We start from the raw sequence: 15,663 nt of genomic DNA on the forward strand, positions 1-15,663 counted from the left end.
GTTGCTGTGCGGGGGGTCGTAGGCGTGGGCGGTGGGCCTGGGCGACATGTGCGCCCCCGAACTTTGAGCGTCCCTATTGTCTCCAAACGGCAAGACCCTTGCGAGAAGAAGCGGTAATGAAATTTCGGTGAGGTTGAGACAGTTTTCTTGCAGGATTCAGTACTCATTCAGCAGAGCTTTATATCAACGCTGTCCCTTGTTTCCGATCAGAATATCTTTCTCAGTAGGTCGCCGCGATACGTCACTATCAGAGATGTTTCACGCATGGCACACTACTCTCATTGAATTAACTATGCCGACCAAAATAGTAAAAATCATAACATACTGGTTTCGATGAGATTCTCTTGTGTTTCCGCAGGCTATAATGTCATTCTAATGCACAATAACAGGCTAAGTAGCAGAGATTTTTATTGCGACAACGCTGCTAGGGCCTGATGCATTACATTACATCATCATTTTGAGTTACTACATCCCTGGCATCGAGATTCATCGTGCCTCGTGTGCCAAGCTTGCTTCTTCCCATTTCCCTGGCTTTCCCCTGAATTGGAACCCACTGTCAAACTCTAGATCTGATAGAATGTGGGAAATGGGGAAATTCGAAGATATTCTGCAGGAACGTTGAAGGGTACCGTGATGTCTCGTACGTGAGCTGTTGCAACGACTACTAAAGAAAACGACTTATGGGTGCTGGTGACTGGTGATATATTTATATATCGCACGAATCAACGCAGGATGAGAATGAAGTTCCGGAGAGCGGCCATCTCAAGTACTATCGATGAGGTGTATCAATGGAAGCATGGATGATTTGTCGGAGTTTGAAGAGACAAAGTGTAGAAGGACGCTCCATTTGACTCGGAACTGCGACTCACCCCTCACTGCACAAATCACTTTGAAAACATTGCCGACTCATCCGTCTCCACTACAATTCCACATGAAGTGTTTGAAAAAGTGTTAGCGGTCCCAAGGTGTGATATCAGTCGGCTCAATGACTATTCTATCTACATGTGGTAGTCCAGCAGATGCAACGACATGCAGCCCTTGTAAGTCAGTCTACTGAAGAAACATTGCATCTTGCCTCCATGAACAAGGACTTTACGAGTCACTGAACGCACCTGGTTCGGGACTGTCTCGGTCACCGTGAGGTGAATTTCTCCGTTTAGACAATACTCCTTCCACAGAACTGACATTCGACCAGAGAGAATGGTCGTCTGATAGGCGCCCATACTGATATATAAACATAGTTCAGTCCGCTCAGAGGAGATATAAATGGAAACGCACTTAGATTTCTCCTCAACTTTGATCCCTCGTGCTCCATCAATTCCCGGCCTCCGTCCTTGCGAAGTTTGAACTGGTTTTTATCTTTGTCAAGTTGCAGGACGTGGACAAGGCTATATTCTCGGAAGCGAACCTTGTAATAGACGCACTGTTTTATCCCATGATGCACTCACCTTAAGAAGGCGGTCGTTCTGGAACAAGGTGATGGCGTCAACCCAGCTAGTGTGACCCTCCAGAATGGCGATCTGATCCCAACATCACTGAAAACCGGATAACCCGGTATGACAATATTTACCTTATAAGGTTGGCGAAATCTGTGTTGTCCTTATATGCCCATGTATTGGCCTACTTATCAAGCATCATTTTCCTGATCCGTGAGCTTGTTTGTCGTTTCGACACATTAATTTAACAGTATGTCGAATTCTAAGCTGGTGGTATAGTTTTTGCATTCATGCGTAAAAATTGCTTAATACTATATAGCAGTGCAGAATGATAGGAAGACGTCGATGCTGTAGGCATACGCTCAACGTATATGGCGCTGATCTATTCAAAAATTCTAGACACACAAAACTCACACACACCACTGTGAGTTGCACTCGTCCTCCATGGCTTCGCTACATTTGCTTGTCATATTTTCTGATTCAACAATTCATCTCAAGACGCAGTCAGTGCCATCCTTCTTCGCTTCTGAGGTCCTAACATCTCTTACTTGACATTGAGCCGACTTTTCGAACAGGCACTGCCGGTCTGTCAAAAGCTCGAAGGGATGTGGTGCTTGGAATGAGCTGTGACATTTTACTGGAGATTGATGGTGTTGAATGCGGCCGAGGGATTGTGGGTACCTTTCTCTAAGCTGCAGAGGTGCGTGTAATATGTATTGTGCATTTTTATGCTGCTAACTACCTCATTTCCATAGGTACCCAAGACTTAAACTTACCTCTCCCTCATCTCCTTCTCGCCCTCCTCCACTCCTCTCATTCTGGCGCCTTCCGGTGTGGTTCGCATATGTTCGAGCCACGTCAGCATTTGCTGACATGCGCTGGGCATGTGCGCTAAGCACTGGCAGTTGTTGGGATCGGGCAGTAGTGAATGGTGGTCTGGATGATCCCTCAATCCCACTTGAAACCTATTCTGCATTTTGGCCTTTCTTCAAAGTCAACATTGGCCATGTGTCCTCGACCGATGCTCGAAACTGCCGTTATCTCTGTTGGTTTTAGCTGTCTGCAACTGACGCCGAAGCTTGCAGCCTTACCCGGCTCCGACCCTGCTCCTTCTCTTTTCCTATTCTGAAATAGTTTGACCACCGGATCTCAAAACGAACGAGGTACAACTCCCTTGGGAAGGGTCAAGACCTCAGTCACCACCGGCCGAGCATATCTTCCGGTCATTGATAAGTAAGGATCCGACTCAGATTTTATTTACAATCCCCACTATCACCTACTCTGCCTTCAATCACTCATTAACGCTACTTCCTGCAAGTTTCTCGACAGGATGCCATCCAGAAAGTCGCACTGTACTACATGGTCTGGCAACAGGATATGTCATGTTGTGGTCTATGTTTCTGTCTAAGGATGACTGGTCTTCGATGATATGGCTGAACTCGATCTCATATTTGGATTTGATCCCTGCGACCAACTTCTATTCCATGGCCAAAAACTCGATCCTATGGCTGAACTTGATCCTGTTACATCCTATGGTACCACGAGTTCGATTATATACCACCAAACTCGATCCTATACTGGCACCGCCGAGCTTGATTGTACACCGGCACCGCCAAACTCAGTCAACCACTTGAGCAGTGCAAATTTTGCATAAGGAAACAATAGTGTCAAGTTGCCACGACACCTTGCTTTCATTGGACTTCAAGGCACTAACGATATCTGTTGTGGTTCAACCCATGTTATTGTTCCTGCAGACGGTGTTGATGATGAGATTAGGGTAGAGAATTGGCGAGGCATTGATAAACTACATGTATTGTACCGAGTGTCTCTGTATAATCCTATACAACCCAATGTGACTTCCTGGCCAATCAAGTATAAAACCCGCAATACCATGATGCCAATGAAGCAATTGTCCATATGATGGTACAGATGGCAAGAATTTCTATCTCTTTTACTTATTGGACAGGAGAGCCGCTGTGCTAGAAATGCTAAATGAGAGACACTTTTTCGAACATGCATCATCACTTCAGTACAGTTTTAGTATTGTCACAACATGATTCATGCAGCCAATGCCAAATGAAAACCATTTTGATAATTATTGGTCATAGGGGATAGCGTTCTACACATATATATCTTGTTTTCAGAATTTAGCGTGTTTATCAATCTGTTTGAGTTTTTACACAGCCAAATTCATTCAACTAATGCCGGGCACAGGTAATCATGATAAAGATTGGTCGCAAGGGATAACAATATATTTCTATACAAGACTATGGCTTCTGCACTGCCATATTTTATACGATTATAGACATTGTTGGGATTATAATGTGTATATAAGGGTTTATCATAGATCTTGGTTTTCAGTGATGAAGTGGTTGTCAAATTGGGCCATATCCCGCGGAGATTTTGTTTCGAAAAGGGAGTCGATCGAGATCACACGCCCTCACGTGACGTGTTGGCTGAGCGCCAAATTTCTCGAAGTAAGTACGTCCGGGTATTCAAATCTTCAAGCTTCAAGCTTCAAAGCTTTCTCATGCAAGGTATATATATTGTGCATATTTTAGATCAGAGAAAGCTTTCTAAGACTGTCACTTTCAGATCATTTACCTAATGTTGATGACGCGTTGATAATGCGTGCGTAAGCCATGCTTACAGTAGCTGAGCGCTGACTAGGACTGATGACACGAACGTACACCTGATGATATCCTCTTGCTGATTATAGTATGCACGCTGCGAATGCCAGCATCATCTGAGTCGGAAGTCAGGTTTCGTGAGTGGTCAGACTAGCTTTAGCTTCTATCTTCTTCCACATACCCAATATTGAATGTCTTCGCCGCGGAAAAGCAGCTAGATGATATTTGGTCAAGGAATATAAAACCTGAACGGCTGATGAGGAATCAACCACACTCCCAAAAATGACAGAGCCAAATGAACTCAAGGTTGAAGCCCTCTTGGACATCATCAACTCCTCTGCCCGCAAAGCAATGGCGGAATACAAGAACACTGGACATGGAGTCCCTGGTGTCGATGCAGGCACATTCCACCCCCTCGACTTTGCGACAGATACACTTGCCCTCAGAAAGGCAATCAGGCTGCTCGAAGGTGCATGCGAGCAATTGAACACAATACTGGCTCCCCCCCAACGCACAGTGAATAATGTAAGTGCCGATTATAAATGACCCTGTATGCCCTGTTGCTCATCTTCCTAGTTTGTTCATAATTACAATTGGGCATGCATAGACGTCGCTGTGCAATCACGTATTGCAGACGTCTTGGACAAACACCCGGAAGGTCTTAGCGTGGATGTGTTGGCTGACGCTGTCAACCTCGATAAGACCAAGATCGCACGCGTGTTGCGCGTTTTGGCCCTCAGGGGTTGCTTCAAAGAAGGTAATGTGCATAATACTGTCAGTTATTAATTCTCTCTGAGGCATTTGGTGTTCTATAGTTAAGCGAGACGTATTCGCAAACACGCGACTCTCCCTCGTGCTCAAGGCAACAAATAACGTCGGGTTTTGGATAAAACTTCAGCGAGAATTCCCTAAATATGCTGCGGTTCTCTATGAGACTATGGTCGACCAAGAGTTTGCAAGGTCGCACAAGGTTGAAAGAGCCCCACGAGCATTTGCTCTTGGAAAGGAAGGCAAAAACGACAGCTACTGGGAGATGGATGTGAGTTTTAGATATCATAGTGGCCTTTCGTGTCTTACCATATTGTGCAGGATGAGGCACGCGATGTGCGTGCGGATCCATCAGCTCATGACTGACCGACGGCTCACATAATCTTACACACAGATATTTCACAAAGGCATGATGGGCTATTCTGAGATGCAGGACTCATCTGCGGTGCTGCATCGTGAGCAATCACCATTTTTTCAACCGTCAGCATGACTGAAGCAGGCCATAAGATTACCCTTGGGACAACGTATCCTCTGTGGTGGATGTTGGATCTGGAATCGGAGCAATGTCTATTCCTCTGGCTAAAATGTTCCCTCATCTCAGAATAACCAATCAGGAACTCCCAGAAACTATAAAGCTGTCAAGAAATGTGAGTCCGGACATCCCCAGCAGACAAGTTGTATTTATATTTGATCAGACATGGGAGACGAATTCTCCTGAGTTACTGCTCGACGGGCGTGTAGAGTTCGTGCCACTGAATTTCTTAGAGGAGTCGCCCGTCGTCGGAAAGGATGTTTACTACGTAAGTGCTAAGTCTGTTCTTATTCAACGCGGGCTGTTCGTTAATCGACCAAGTTGAGGAGCATCATTCATGACTGGCCGGACGAAGAGTCGAGGGTGATTCTCCATAATGTTCGCAAAGCAATGGGACCAAACAGCCGAGTGTTGATACGTGAGTCGGCTGCATTTCAAAATGGGGTTTGCTTCAGACTCAATATCATGTGATAGATGAGTGCGTGCTCTCGCGCGCATTCGAAGAGCCTGGCGTAGGGGTTAACGAGTCTAGTGAGGTAAGTTTAGAGTGGAGCTTGATGGCTAAGATGTAATCATACATTCAGGATCATAAGGCGCTCGAACCTACATTACTGAACTTCGGTAGTCACACAACACACCACTCGGACATGACCATGTGGTTTGTTTTCAATGGCAAGGAGCGAACCTTGAAGGAATTCAAGGACATCGGGCAAGTTCCTTCCATGCCTGGATACATTGACGATGTTTGATTTGTTATGATTTTCAGGGCCAGTGCTGGTCTAGTGCTCACTCAAACGTATGATCTTGTAGGGACGATGCTCTTAGAGTTCAGAATCGCTCAGGACTGATGCGGAACACATTCTGTGATCTTCTGTTATTGTACTTTTACCCTCCCCAATTGATCATCTCATGATTTGACCAAGACGACAACGACAACAGTCTTCTAACGTATTGATCGCGATCGATTAAGACCAAGCCAGGCCTCACAACTGATATTGAAAGTTTCCCTACTAGTAGTTTCATCAGGAGCTTCTGCCCCTACTAAACAATACCCATCGTGTTCCTGTCCTAGAATTCGTCTGCAATACCGAGACTCTACATGCTAATGCATTTTCTACTCTACCCAGTGCTGGCAACAGGCCCAGAGGCAGCTCTGCAAATGGTTCAATCCCGTGCTTTTCTCAATTGTTTGCGACATCGTATTGTGTCGACTGGTTCCGGCGAACAGATATTTGTAGGTAGCAGACGCTCGAGGATTTTCAACGCATGCTTCGGGAGATCGTCAAGCCAAAGACATTTTTCTTCTCTGGTGCAGCATGAAGCAGGAATCCGCGCATGGGAAAAGAGCAAGGGATCTGTTTGAGTAAGTACTAAGGGTAGCCGTACTGAAAAATAACTCATATCGACTTGCGACTTCAGCATCAAGTGGAATAGGAGAGTGAGCCAAACGTGAGCAGGATCTGGTCGTCTGTCTCATTCTTCAGCAATGCGAGGTGAGTCGTGGTGCTTTTAATGCGACATTTCTCCCTCATCTTGATGACAATGCAGGAGATATCTACCATGGGCGCAGAACCTGAACCAGCTGTTGCATGTTGACAAGCGGGAGGTATCCAGAATAATAAGAGCCAATGTTTGGGCCCTAAGTACCAGCCATCCGCTGTCAGTGATCATGAAAAAGGGGGTCAAACTGTGGTCGTCATAGGATATCTCATAGGTGTCACATAGCGCATGGATAGAGTTGGATGAAAAGCGAACCTAGTAACTGTTCCAAGTGTTGGAATAGCAAGCGCGCGCTCGCAGTCGAGGCGCGTCATTTGTTTCGTTCATTGTGTTTCGGCAAAACTCGTATGTTTCTATTGTCCGCTCTTGTTATTTACTTTTCTATTGTACTTACAGAATCTATTGATCTCATGGGCCAGCGCCCTATATCTTTTGTTTCAAAGTCTCAGATACTTATTCGTTCGTACAAGAGCACTTAGTCTATTTAATTAGCTATGGACTCAGACTGCCACCTCAGACATTTGCCTTCGCGCGCACGACTGAGGTGAGATACTTTACAATCCCCGTTTGTTTACCTTTACTTACTTCGAGCAGAGTGTCTGTTGGTTCCAGGTGAATACTTAGACGTTTGCCTTCGCGCGCACGACTGAGAGTGTCTGTTGGTTCCAGACCCGCGCGAACTTGTATTAATCCTTTTAGGTTATGAGCCCTGCTCTCTAGAAAGCCTTACGTCTCATGTTTTCCTGCGAAAAAGCTGTATATTCACCATGTCTACTACTGTGCCAGTCACTACGGATACTCTGCCAACCAATGTGCCCAAACTCGACATCAAGGGCACCAACTGGGCGATATTCTCTTTGCGCTTCCAAGTAGCCGTTGAAGCCAAAGAACTATGGAAGCAATTCGACGGGACAAACCCAAAGCCCGTCGGATCACCCATGACATCTGGAGGAACGATCACTGTATCCCCTCCGGACCCTGTTGCACTCGCTCAGTGGCAGAAACACGAGAACCTCGCGAAACACTTGCTTACCCAGCGTATCCCCGACTCTACTGCGTTACGTGTTCGGAACTTGACCGACGTTGTTGCAATGTGGAAGGAAATCGTGCGCGAATACACCGAGAAGGGTGCGTATGCGCAGACCGACCTTCGCACTAAGTTTTTGGAGTCCAAGTGTCCAGGAGGGGGAGATGTACGCACGTTCCTCGACGAACTTCGCACTAAACGTGACGAGCTGTCAGCAGTAGGAGTCCAGATCGAAGAGAAAGATTACCGGTCCACAATCATCCAATCCCTCCCAAACCATCTAGCCAGTTTCGCATCTGGGCAGCTTGCCACTGCCCGACTCTATAGCCCTACTCAAACCATCGACCCCGACATTCTAATCTCTTTGATTATCGAAGAATCCGAACGTCGCGGCCGCAAGGATAGTCGTCCCTCGCGTGCGGGAGCCACCACTCGCCACGATGGAGGAAATGAGGCTATGGCAGCCATAGATACTCCTTCCCGCGGCAGAGGGGGTAGAGGAGGTAATAGAAGCTCCTTTCGAGGAGGAAGGGGCGGAGGTAACAACAGACCACGTCCACCATGCTGGAATTGCGGCTCCCGGGAACATTTTAAAGCTCGTTGTCCCGAGCCCGAGAAAACACCAAGCAGCAACATGGGAACAAGAGGATCTGCGAACGCAGCAGCAGACGACGACTCCGAGGATGACGGAGTGTTTGCTGTCGATTGCCTGTCAGATGACGAATCCTATATCCCCGACCTTCTCTCCACAGAGTCGTCAGACGAGGATGCTGATGACAGAACAGTTTTTGTCGTCAACGATGAAGACTGGTTCTCGGAGATAGACGAGAACGACTTACCCGACTGGGACACTGTATCAGCAGCTCCCAACAGTGGAAGCGACACAGATTCCTTCGTAGAGCTTGCTGCCGAAGTCAGTAGCGGACACATTGATGGTCCAGTCGTTGAGTTATACGACTCCGGATCCACACGCCATATTTCCCCGTACCGAGAAAAGTTCGAAACTCTTTCCACTATCCCACCAAAACCTTTCGCTGCTGCCAATAAACAACGTTTCAGCGCGACCGGCATAGGAGAAATGGTAATAGAGATCCCAAACGGTGTTGACACGTCCAAGCTCAGACTTACCGAAGTATTGTTCTCACCGGAAGTCGGATACACCCTAGTGTCCATAGGACGACTCGACGAGCTCGGTTATACCGTCACTTTCACTGACGGCAGGTGCATTATCAACGACCCTATGGAGAATGTCATTGGACAAATCCCCAGAACTGAACGGGGTCTGTATCGTGTCGTCCACAAAGCCAACCTTGACAGTGCAGACTCCGTTGAAGAGACCATCACAGTGATGGAACTCCACAAGCGTATGGGACACATTGCTCCCTGCGGTTGCTCGACGCCTCGCAGAGAACGGACTCGTATCTGGAATAAAAGTCAATTTATCCTCTGGCGAACCTACCTTTTGTGAAACATGTGTCTATGCGAAAGCCACACGTAAGCCAATCGCTAAGGCACGACAGGGAGAAAGAGCTACCGAGTTCGGACAGGAAGTCCACACTGATCTGTGGGGACCTGCCCCCGTACCGACTCTAGGAGGACGACGTTATTATGTCAGTTTCACGGATGATAAGACCAGTCTGACGTACCTCCATCTTTTGCGTCAAAAGAGCGAAGCTCTTGACGCATACAAGAGTTTTGAGGCCTGGTGCGAGAATCAGCACGGCGCCCGCATCAAAACCCTCCATTCTGACCGAGGGGGAGAATACTTAGGAAAGGCTTTCATTGCGCACCTCCAGGCCGCCGGCACCATGCAGAAGCTGACTGTCCATGACACGCCCGAGCACAATGGTGTTGCCGAGCGACTAAACCGCACGCTACTAGAGAAAGTTAGAGCCATGCTCCATGACAGCGGCCTCCCACGCACCCTCTGGGGAGAGGCAGTCAGACATGCCGTCTGGCTGAAGAATCGCACCCCGACAAAAGCTCTCAACGGCGGTACTCCACTCGAGGCAGCAATGGGGAAGAAACCAAACCTTAGTCGCCTCCGTGCCTGGGGCTCCAAGGTTTGGGTAAAGAGAGGCCACGGAGACAAGCTGTCTGACCGCGTCGACGAAGGACGTTGGATCGGCATTGATGAGGCCAGTGAGAACGGATGCCGTGTCTATTGGCCATCCAGACGCACGGTTACTGTCGAAAGGAATGCTTACTGGGATCCTGCGGAGGTAACGACGATACATCGCGAGGGGGAGGAAGAAGATCAGAGTCCAAACGCAATGATATCCTCGCCTGAACACTCACCTCCTGACCCTATTCCACCAGTAACAGCCCCAAACATCCCACTGACCGTCACCCCATCCAGAATCCCCATCCTGTCAACTTCGCCAGCGCTTGACATGGTCGCCAAGCGAGTCCGAAAACCAAGCCAACGGGTCCTCGACATCATCGCCAACAGAAACCCTGTCCCCAAAGGCATCCAGCTGGCCACACCAGAAGTCGCTGAAGGAGACCTGGCCGGAGCAGAGGCCGCTGCTGAGAAGTTGATGTCGATTTTGGAAGCAGAGGACGACCTTGCAGAATTGGCATTAGCACTGAGTGAGTTTACGGCCGACGCCGAAGCTTTGGAACCTACCACTCTAGCTGAGGCGAAGCGCCGTCCGGACTGGCCCCAATGGGAAGCTGGAATCCGTGAAGAGTTAGCCACACTGCAGACTGCCGGAACATGGAAGCTTGTTGACCCACCTCCTGGTGCCAACATTGTAGGTTCAAAGTGGGTTTTCCGTGCTAAAAAGGACGCAGCAGGAAATGTCGTGCGATACAAAGCGCGCCTAGTAGCTCAAGGTTATTCCCAAGTTCCAGGAATAGATTATTTCGACACATACGCACCTGTTGCCACTCTTGCATCCATCAGAACCGTCCTCGCACTCGCAGCTCGACTGGACATGGAAATTCATCAGATCGATATCAAGGGCGCGTATCTAAACGGAGAACTCACCGACGAAGAAGTTGTCCACATGCGCCAGCCTCCCGGTTTCGAGTCGACGGACCACCCGAAACACGTATGTCGCCTGAAGAAAACCTTGTACGGACTAAAGCAGAGTGGAAGGAGATGGTATCAGAAGTTGGTGGAGATATTGGTGGATAGGATTGGACTTACGCGATGCGATGTTGACCAAGCTGTGTTTTTCTCACGCTTTTCACCCGACGAACTCATTATCGTCGTAGTCCATGTTGACGACTGCACTATTGCAGCCTCTTCAATGGACCTCATCACGAAGCTGAAAGATAAGATACGCACCTGTGTGGAGATTACGGACTTAGGAGAGCTCCATTGGCTGCTGGGTATCGAAGTCACCCGCAACCGCGACAATCGTACACTTTCCTTATCGCAGAAGGCATATCTCGACTCAATCATACGCCGCTTCAACTTCGAGGAGCTGAAACCAGTCTCAAACCCTATGGAGCCTAGTACAAAGCTTCACTCCGGCCAATCACCATCCACCGGCGCTGAACACGCTGCCATGCACCATGTCCCATATCGCGAGGCTGTTGGATCACTCATGTACGCCTCCCTCGGTACCCGTCCTGACATTTCTTACGCAGTTACTACGGTATCTCGTTTTTCGAGCAACCCTGGACAACCGCACTGGGACGCCGTGCGTCGCATATACCGATACCTTTTGGGAACAACAGACTTAAAGCTAACTTACGGAGGGATAGAGAATGTGTTGACTGGATACGCAGACGCCGATGGAAGTATGGGAGAGGACAGAAGGGCCGTATCAGGGTATGCATTCCTGATAGACGGAGGAGCGGTATCATGGTCGTCGAAACGCCAGGAGATAGTGTCACTGTCAACCACCGAAAGTGAGTATATCGCAGCGACACACGCCACAAAGGAAGCCCTATGGCTGCGTTCTTTCATCGGACAACTTTTCGAACCATTCACCGAGCCTATCACTCTCTTCTCGGACAATCAATCAGCAATCGCTTTGACCAAAGACCATCAGTATCACGCTCGTACGAAACACATTGACATTAGATTCCATTTCATTCGTTGGGTAATCGAGGAAGGAAAGCTTCGACTCATTTTCTGTCCCACTGTCGACATGATTGCTGACACGCTCACAAAAGCGCTACCATCACCGAAAGTCAAGCACTTCGCGTCCCAGCTCGGACTACGCGCAGCTTGAGGGGGAGTGTTGGAATAGCAAGCGCGCGCTCGCAGTCGAGGCGCGTCATTTGTTTCGTTCATTGTGTTTCGGCAAAACTCGTATGTTTCTATTGTCCGCTCTTGTTATTTACTTTTCTATTGTACTTACAGAATCTATTGATCTCATGGGCCAGCGCCCTATATCTTTTGTTTCAAAGTCTCAGATACTTATTCGTTCGTACAAGAGCACTTAGTCTATTTAATTAGCTATGGACTCAGACTGCCACCTCAGACATTTGCCTTCGCGCGCACGACTGAGGTGAGATACTTTACAATCCCCGTTTGTTTACCTTTACTTACTTCGAGCAGAGTGTCTGTTGGTTCCAGGTGAATACTTAGACGTTTGCCTTCGCGCGCACGACTGAGAGTGTCTGTTGGTTCCAGACCCGCGCGAACTTGTATTAATCCTTTTACCAAGTGCTTGATTTCATGGTAATGATGGCCTCGATCATGCGATCTCCATATCAGAATGCTAGAGAATTTGACATGGAGCATTGTTATGATGGCTGTTTCGTCAGAACATCCCACAGGCGAACAGTCCTATCGTTCGAATCAGTGGCGACGCGTAAGTTGACTGTCGTGTGTGGTCCACTCCCCAAAAAGAAAATTGCTCGGATGATATTGTCGAGATCGAGGCTTGCTCTGAGTGGCATTCTGCGAAATACTAGTAGAACTTGGTGCATGGATATGAGACAGTCGTCCGAGGTTCAAATCTGCAAACATCAACTGAAAGACTACATAGTAGCTGATGAGTGGTATTGCAAAAGTCTATAGATGGAAGGAACCTGGGCTGATCCTAGAAGTCTATCTTCTGAGTATAATGGTGCTCTCGCGACGATTAGCATGATCAACTTCGATGGATTGCACGAGTCTGACGACGAGGAAACAGGATTGACAGAAGATGTGAAAAATAAAATGATTGTACATGTACTGCTCTTGTATTAATGACCATTGGCGTGCGGTGGAGATGCGCAGCAGAGAAACAGTACGAAACGAGCCCACAATGGAATGGGTGGTGACTGCACGGTTGCTGCACCTGGTGCGGCAGTGCTGGTACCTTGAGCAGGTGTGGTGGTGGGCTGAGATTGCGACGACGAGCCCTGGCCATGCAACTGCATTTGCTGCTGCGGCCGTGGCCGCGGAGCAACATATAATGCCTGAACAGAAAGCATCGTTTATAGTAACGGCGATAGGAAATGAACGAGGAGAACGAAATACCTTCTTGTCCGGGACTGTAGCAACTTCGACGATAGGAGGATCGCGAGAGAAGATGGAGCGCCTTGGGAGTTGCCTGAGTTCGGTTTCTCCATCAGCATTGGAGTGAGAGGGGTGTAAGAACGACGAAAGTCGTGCGAGAAGAGCACGTGGAATGGCAGATAAGGATGAGTGAAGATTGCGAGGATTGCGTGCAGGAGAGTGTACGTGTACCACGCGCTGTAGAGGACTGAAGAGGTCAGAAAAAGAGCTGGTCAAAAAAGCTAGAGGACTCACTTGGGTGTCATCGAAAAAACCTGGTGGTATTCGACGTGCTTGAATAGGTGGACGTCTGGTGGCATCAGTCTAGGATTCGATCTTAAGATGATTGGGCAGGGTAAAGAGATACGTCACGTACGTCCTTTAACGACTTTTTAGTTGGGACCAGCAAGTGAGAGATTAGCGTGGCTCGAAAAGCACGATGTACCTGGACTCACATGAGGAATGGATAGTAGGTCCTCATGGCCAGCGTCTTTGAGGATGGCGTGAATATCCCATACATATGCATTTTTGTCCCGGCCACCAGTGACCAGCACTTTTCCATCAGCGGAAAAGGCTGCGCAGTATACTTGATCTTTGTGTTCGAGGAGCGGACCGACTTGGAGGTTTGTGTCGAGTGTCCATAGACGCACTGTTTTATCCCATGATGCACTCACAAGGAGGCGGTCGTTCTGAAACAAGGTAATGGCTTCGACTCGCGGGTTAACGTTTGCGTGACCCTCCAAATTGGCGATTTGCTGCCAAGCAGTGTTTCTACCGCCAGTGGCCAGCCATTGACTAGCCACGAAAATTGGTTAGGTCCAGGTTTATGTAAGAGCGAGGCACGAGCGCGTGCAAAAAACGAAGTCTATGTAACACATCGGGGTGAACAATATTTAAAAGAGGTTTATATGTTGTACAAAATGTGAAGACAATATTTAATATTTAAACTGACATAAAGATGGGTGCACGACTTTTCAAATTTTGGTGGTGTTTTGTGTGTCATCCAAAATATCAAATATTCACAACCATATTCCCACAGACAATATGTCAACAAATATAATAAACTAGGGGTCGGCGTTGCCGACGTGGACCTTGCTCACATTCCGTCTTTTTCTAGCTCTATCGTGCTCGTTTAGTCTGGCTTCGTCCCAGGATTTCTTCTGACATCACTATATAGCTACTACTACATTGTTTCTTTCAGTGTACTGCACTATGGTACCTTGTTTTCTGTCAGACTGTCTGTCCTCGAGAAACACTTTTTTGTTTCCTCCGCGAGTCGCTCAATCCTGTTATCTTCTATCTGAAGGTCTTCATTTGGATGTTGAAGGAATAGATCATTGTCGAAGTCTCTGAGAAGACGTATGCATTCTCGGCCGTGACTTCTGGATAGTGCGACGTATGCATTGAAGGGAGATAGGCGAAAACATGTCGTTCTTCCAATTGATGTCCACTAAAACGTGATCAATCGTCTGTCCTTGTGCTTTAAAGTCGGTAAATGCGTAAGCTGGTGTTACAGGGAGTTGACGCCGCGTGATTCTTGTAGAAGGACCTGTGCCCATGGAAAATTTAATTTCGCAAGGTAACACTGGTATGTGCTGAGGCAGAAGTCCGTGCAATGGCGGTAAATCGCAGAAGTCGAGGTGAATGATAACAAATGCAGGGGGATAACACAAGAATGCTCTCTTTGCTTCCACAGCGTTGCTCCCAATCTTTGGCTCTCTGGGATCCAGAACGATATCAGTAATTCTCAGTCTATACTCACTGAAAATGAAAGCACATTGATTGTCTGAGGTACTTAGCAGTTCAAATACGCTAGGTTGCATGGTGTTTCGATAGATAGATAGTAAATACGATGTTTAGGGGCGCGGCGTAAAATTATAGGATTAATTTTTATTTATTCATCACATTATTTTAACAAAAAAGGGAGTTGTCCGAAAATGACGAATATTGGAAGGGAAGCGCGCTAGCTTCGCCCTGTGGGCGGAGCTCTGGGCGCGAGGGAGTTGCACGGTCTAAGTTATTACTTTGTTATTCAGAAAACGACAAGTATTGGAAGGGAAATCGGAGGTAGGTGATAAGTTCGCATCATCGTATCACGTTGTATGGTGTCACTGTATTTACTATTATTTGGAAATCACATAAAATGATCCATGTGAACCTGACCTTGCTTCGCAAGGTAATATAATCAGATTTTCCATGTCTGCTTCAATTTAAAGTTTGATTCTTACATAAAACTTTGGAGAAAACTTGAAGTTTTGCCAAAGCTTGACATTTAAATCGAGTTTTAATGTCATGTCATCTGTAAAACTTCAAGTTTTCTCCAA

General features: G+C 47.5%; 3 protein-coding genes across 3 annotated transcripts; 2 read left to right on the forward strand and 1 right to left on the reverse strand.

The window, feature by feature from the left end:
* Positions 1-2,083: 2,083 nt before the first annotated feature.
* Positions 2,084-2,492, forward strand: F5891DRAFT_1191934 (uncharacterized protein; the record flags this gene model as incomplete). Its single annotated transcript, XM_041367533.1, has 2 exons — positions 2,084-2,136; positions 2,192-2,492. 2 exons carry the CDS (start codon positions 2,084-2,086, stop codon positions 2,490-2,492), a joined length of 354 nt encoding a protein of 117 aa, XP_041223048.1.
* Positions 2,493-4,348: 1,856 nt separating this feature from the next.
* Positions 4,349-6,215, forward strand: F5891DRAFT_1149524 (S-adenosyl-L-methionine-dependent methyltransferase; the record flags this gene model as incomplete). Its single annotated transcript, XM_041365101.1, has 9 exons — positions 4,349-4,591; positions 4,643-4,823; positions 4,882-5,105; positions 5,229-5,289; positions 5,342-5,634; positions 5,688-5,784; positions 5,841-5,902; positions 5,951-6,075; positions 6,133-6,215. The coding sequence occupies 9 exons, from the start codon at positions 4,349-4,351 to the stop codon at positions 6,212-6,214; spliced, it is 1,368 nt and encodes a 455-aa protein (XP_041223049.1).
* An 8,186-nt stretch (positions 6,216-14,401) lies between these two features.
* On the reverse strand, positions 14,402-15,214 carry F5891DRAFT_1048648 (uncharacterized protein). The gene is made up of 3 exons (XM_041362388.1): positions 15,117-15,214; positions 14,765-15,058; positions 14,402-14,721 (listed from the first exon to the last, which is right to left on the reverse strand). The coding sequence occupies exons 2-3, from the start codon at positions 14,896-14,898 to the stop codon at positions 14,550-14,552; spliced, it is 306 nt and encodes a 101-aa protein (XP_041223050.1). The 5' UTR covers positions 14,899-15,058; positions 15,117-15,214; the 3' UTR covers positions 14,402-14,549.
* Positions 15,215-15,663: the final 449 nt, after the last annotated feature.

This window comes from Suillus fuscotomentosus (genome assembly GCF_016647785.1).
Source record: "Suillus fuscotomentosus strain FC203 chromosome Unknown F5891scaffold_46, whole genome shotgun sequence".
Classification (NCBI taxonomy): domain Eukaryota; kingdom Fungi; phylum Basidiomycota; class Agaricomycetes; order Boletales; family Suillaceae; genus Suillus; species Suillus fuscotomentosus.

Excerpts from the sequence above, each read along its gene's own strand:
- F5891DRAFT_1048648 (XM_041362388.1), bottom strand. The coding sequence starts at position 14,898 with ATGGGCACAGGTCCTTCTACAAGAATCACGCGGCGTCAACTCCCTGTA. Across the intron at positions 14,722-14,764 it reads ATCAATTGGAAGAACGACAT|AAGTCACGGCCGAGAATGCA; the intron begins GTTTTCGCCTAT and ends CGCACTATCCAG.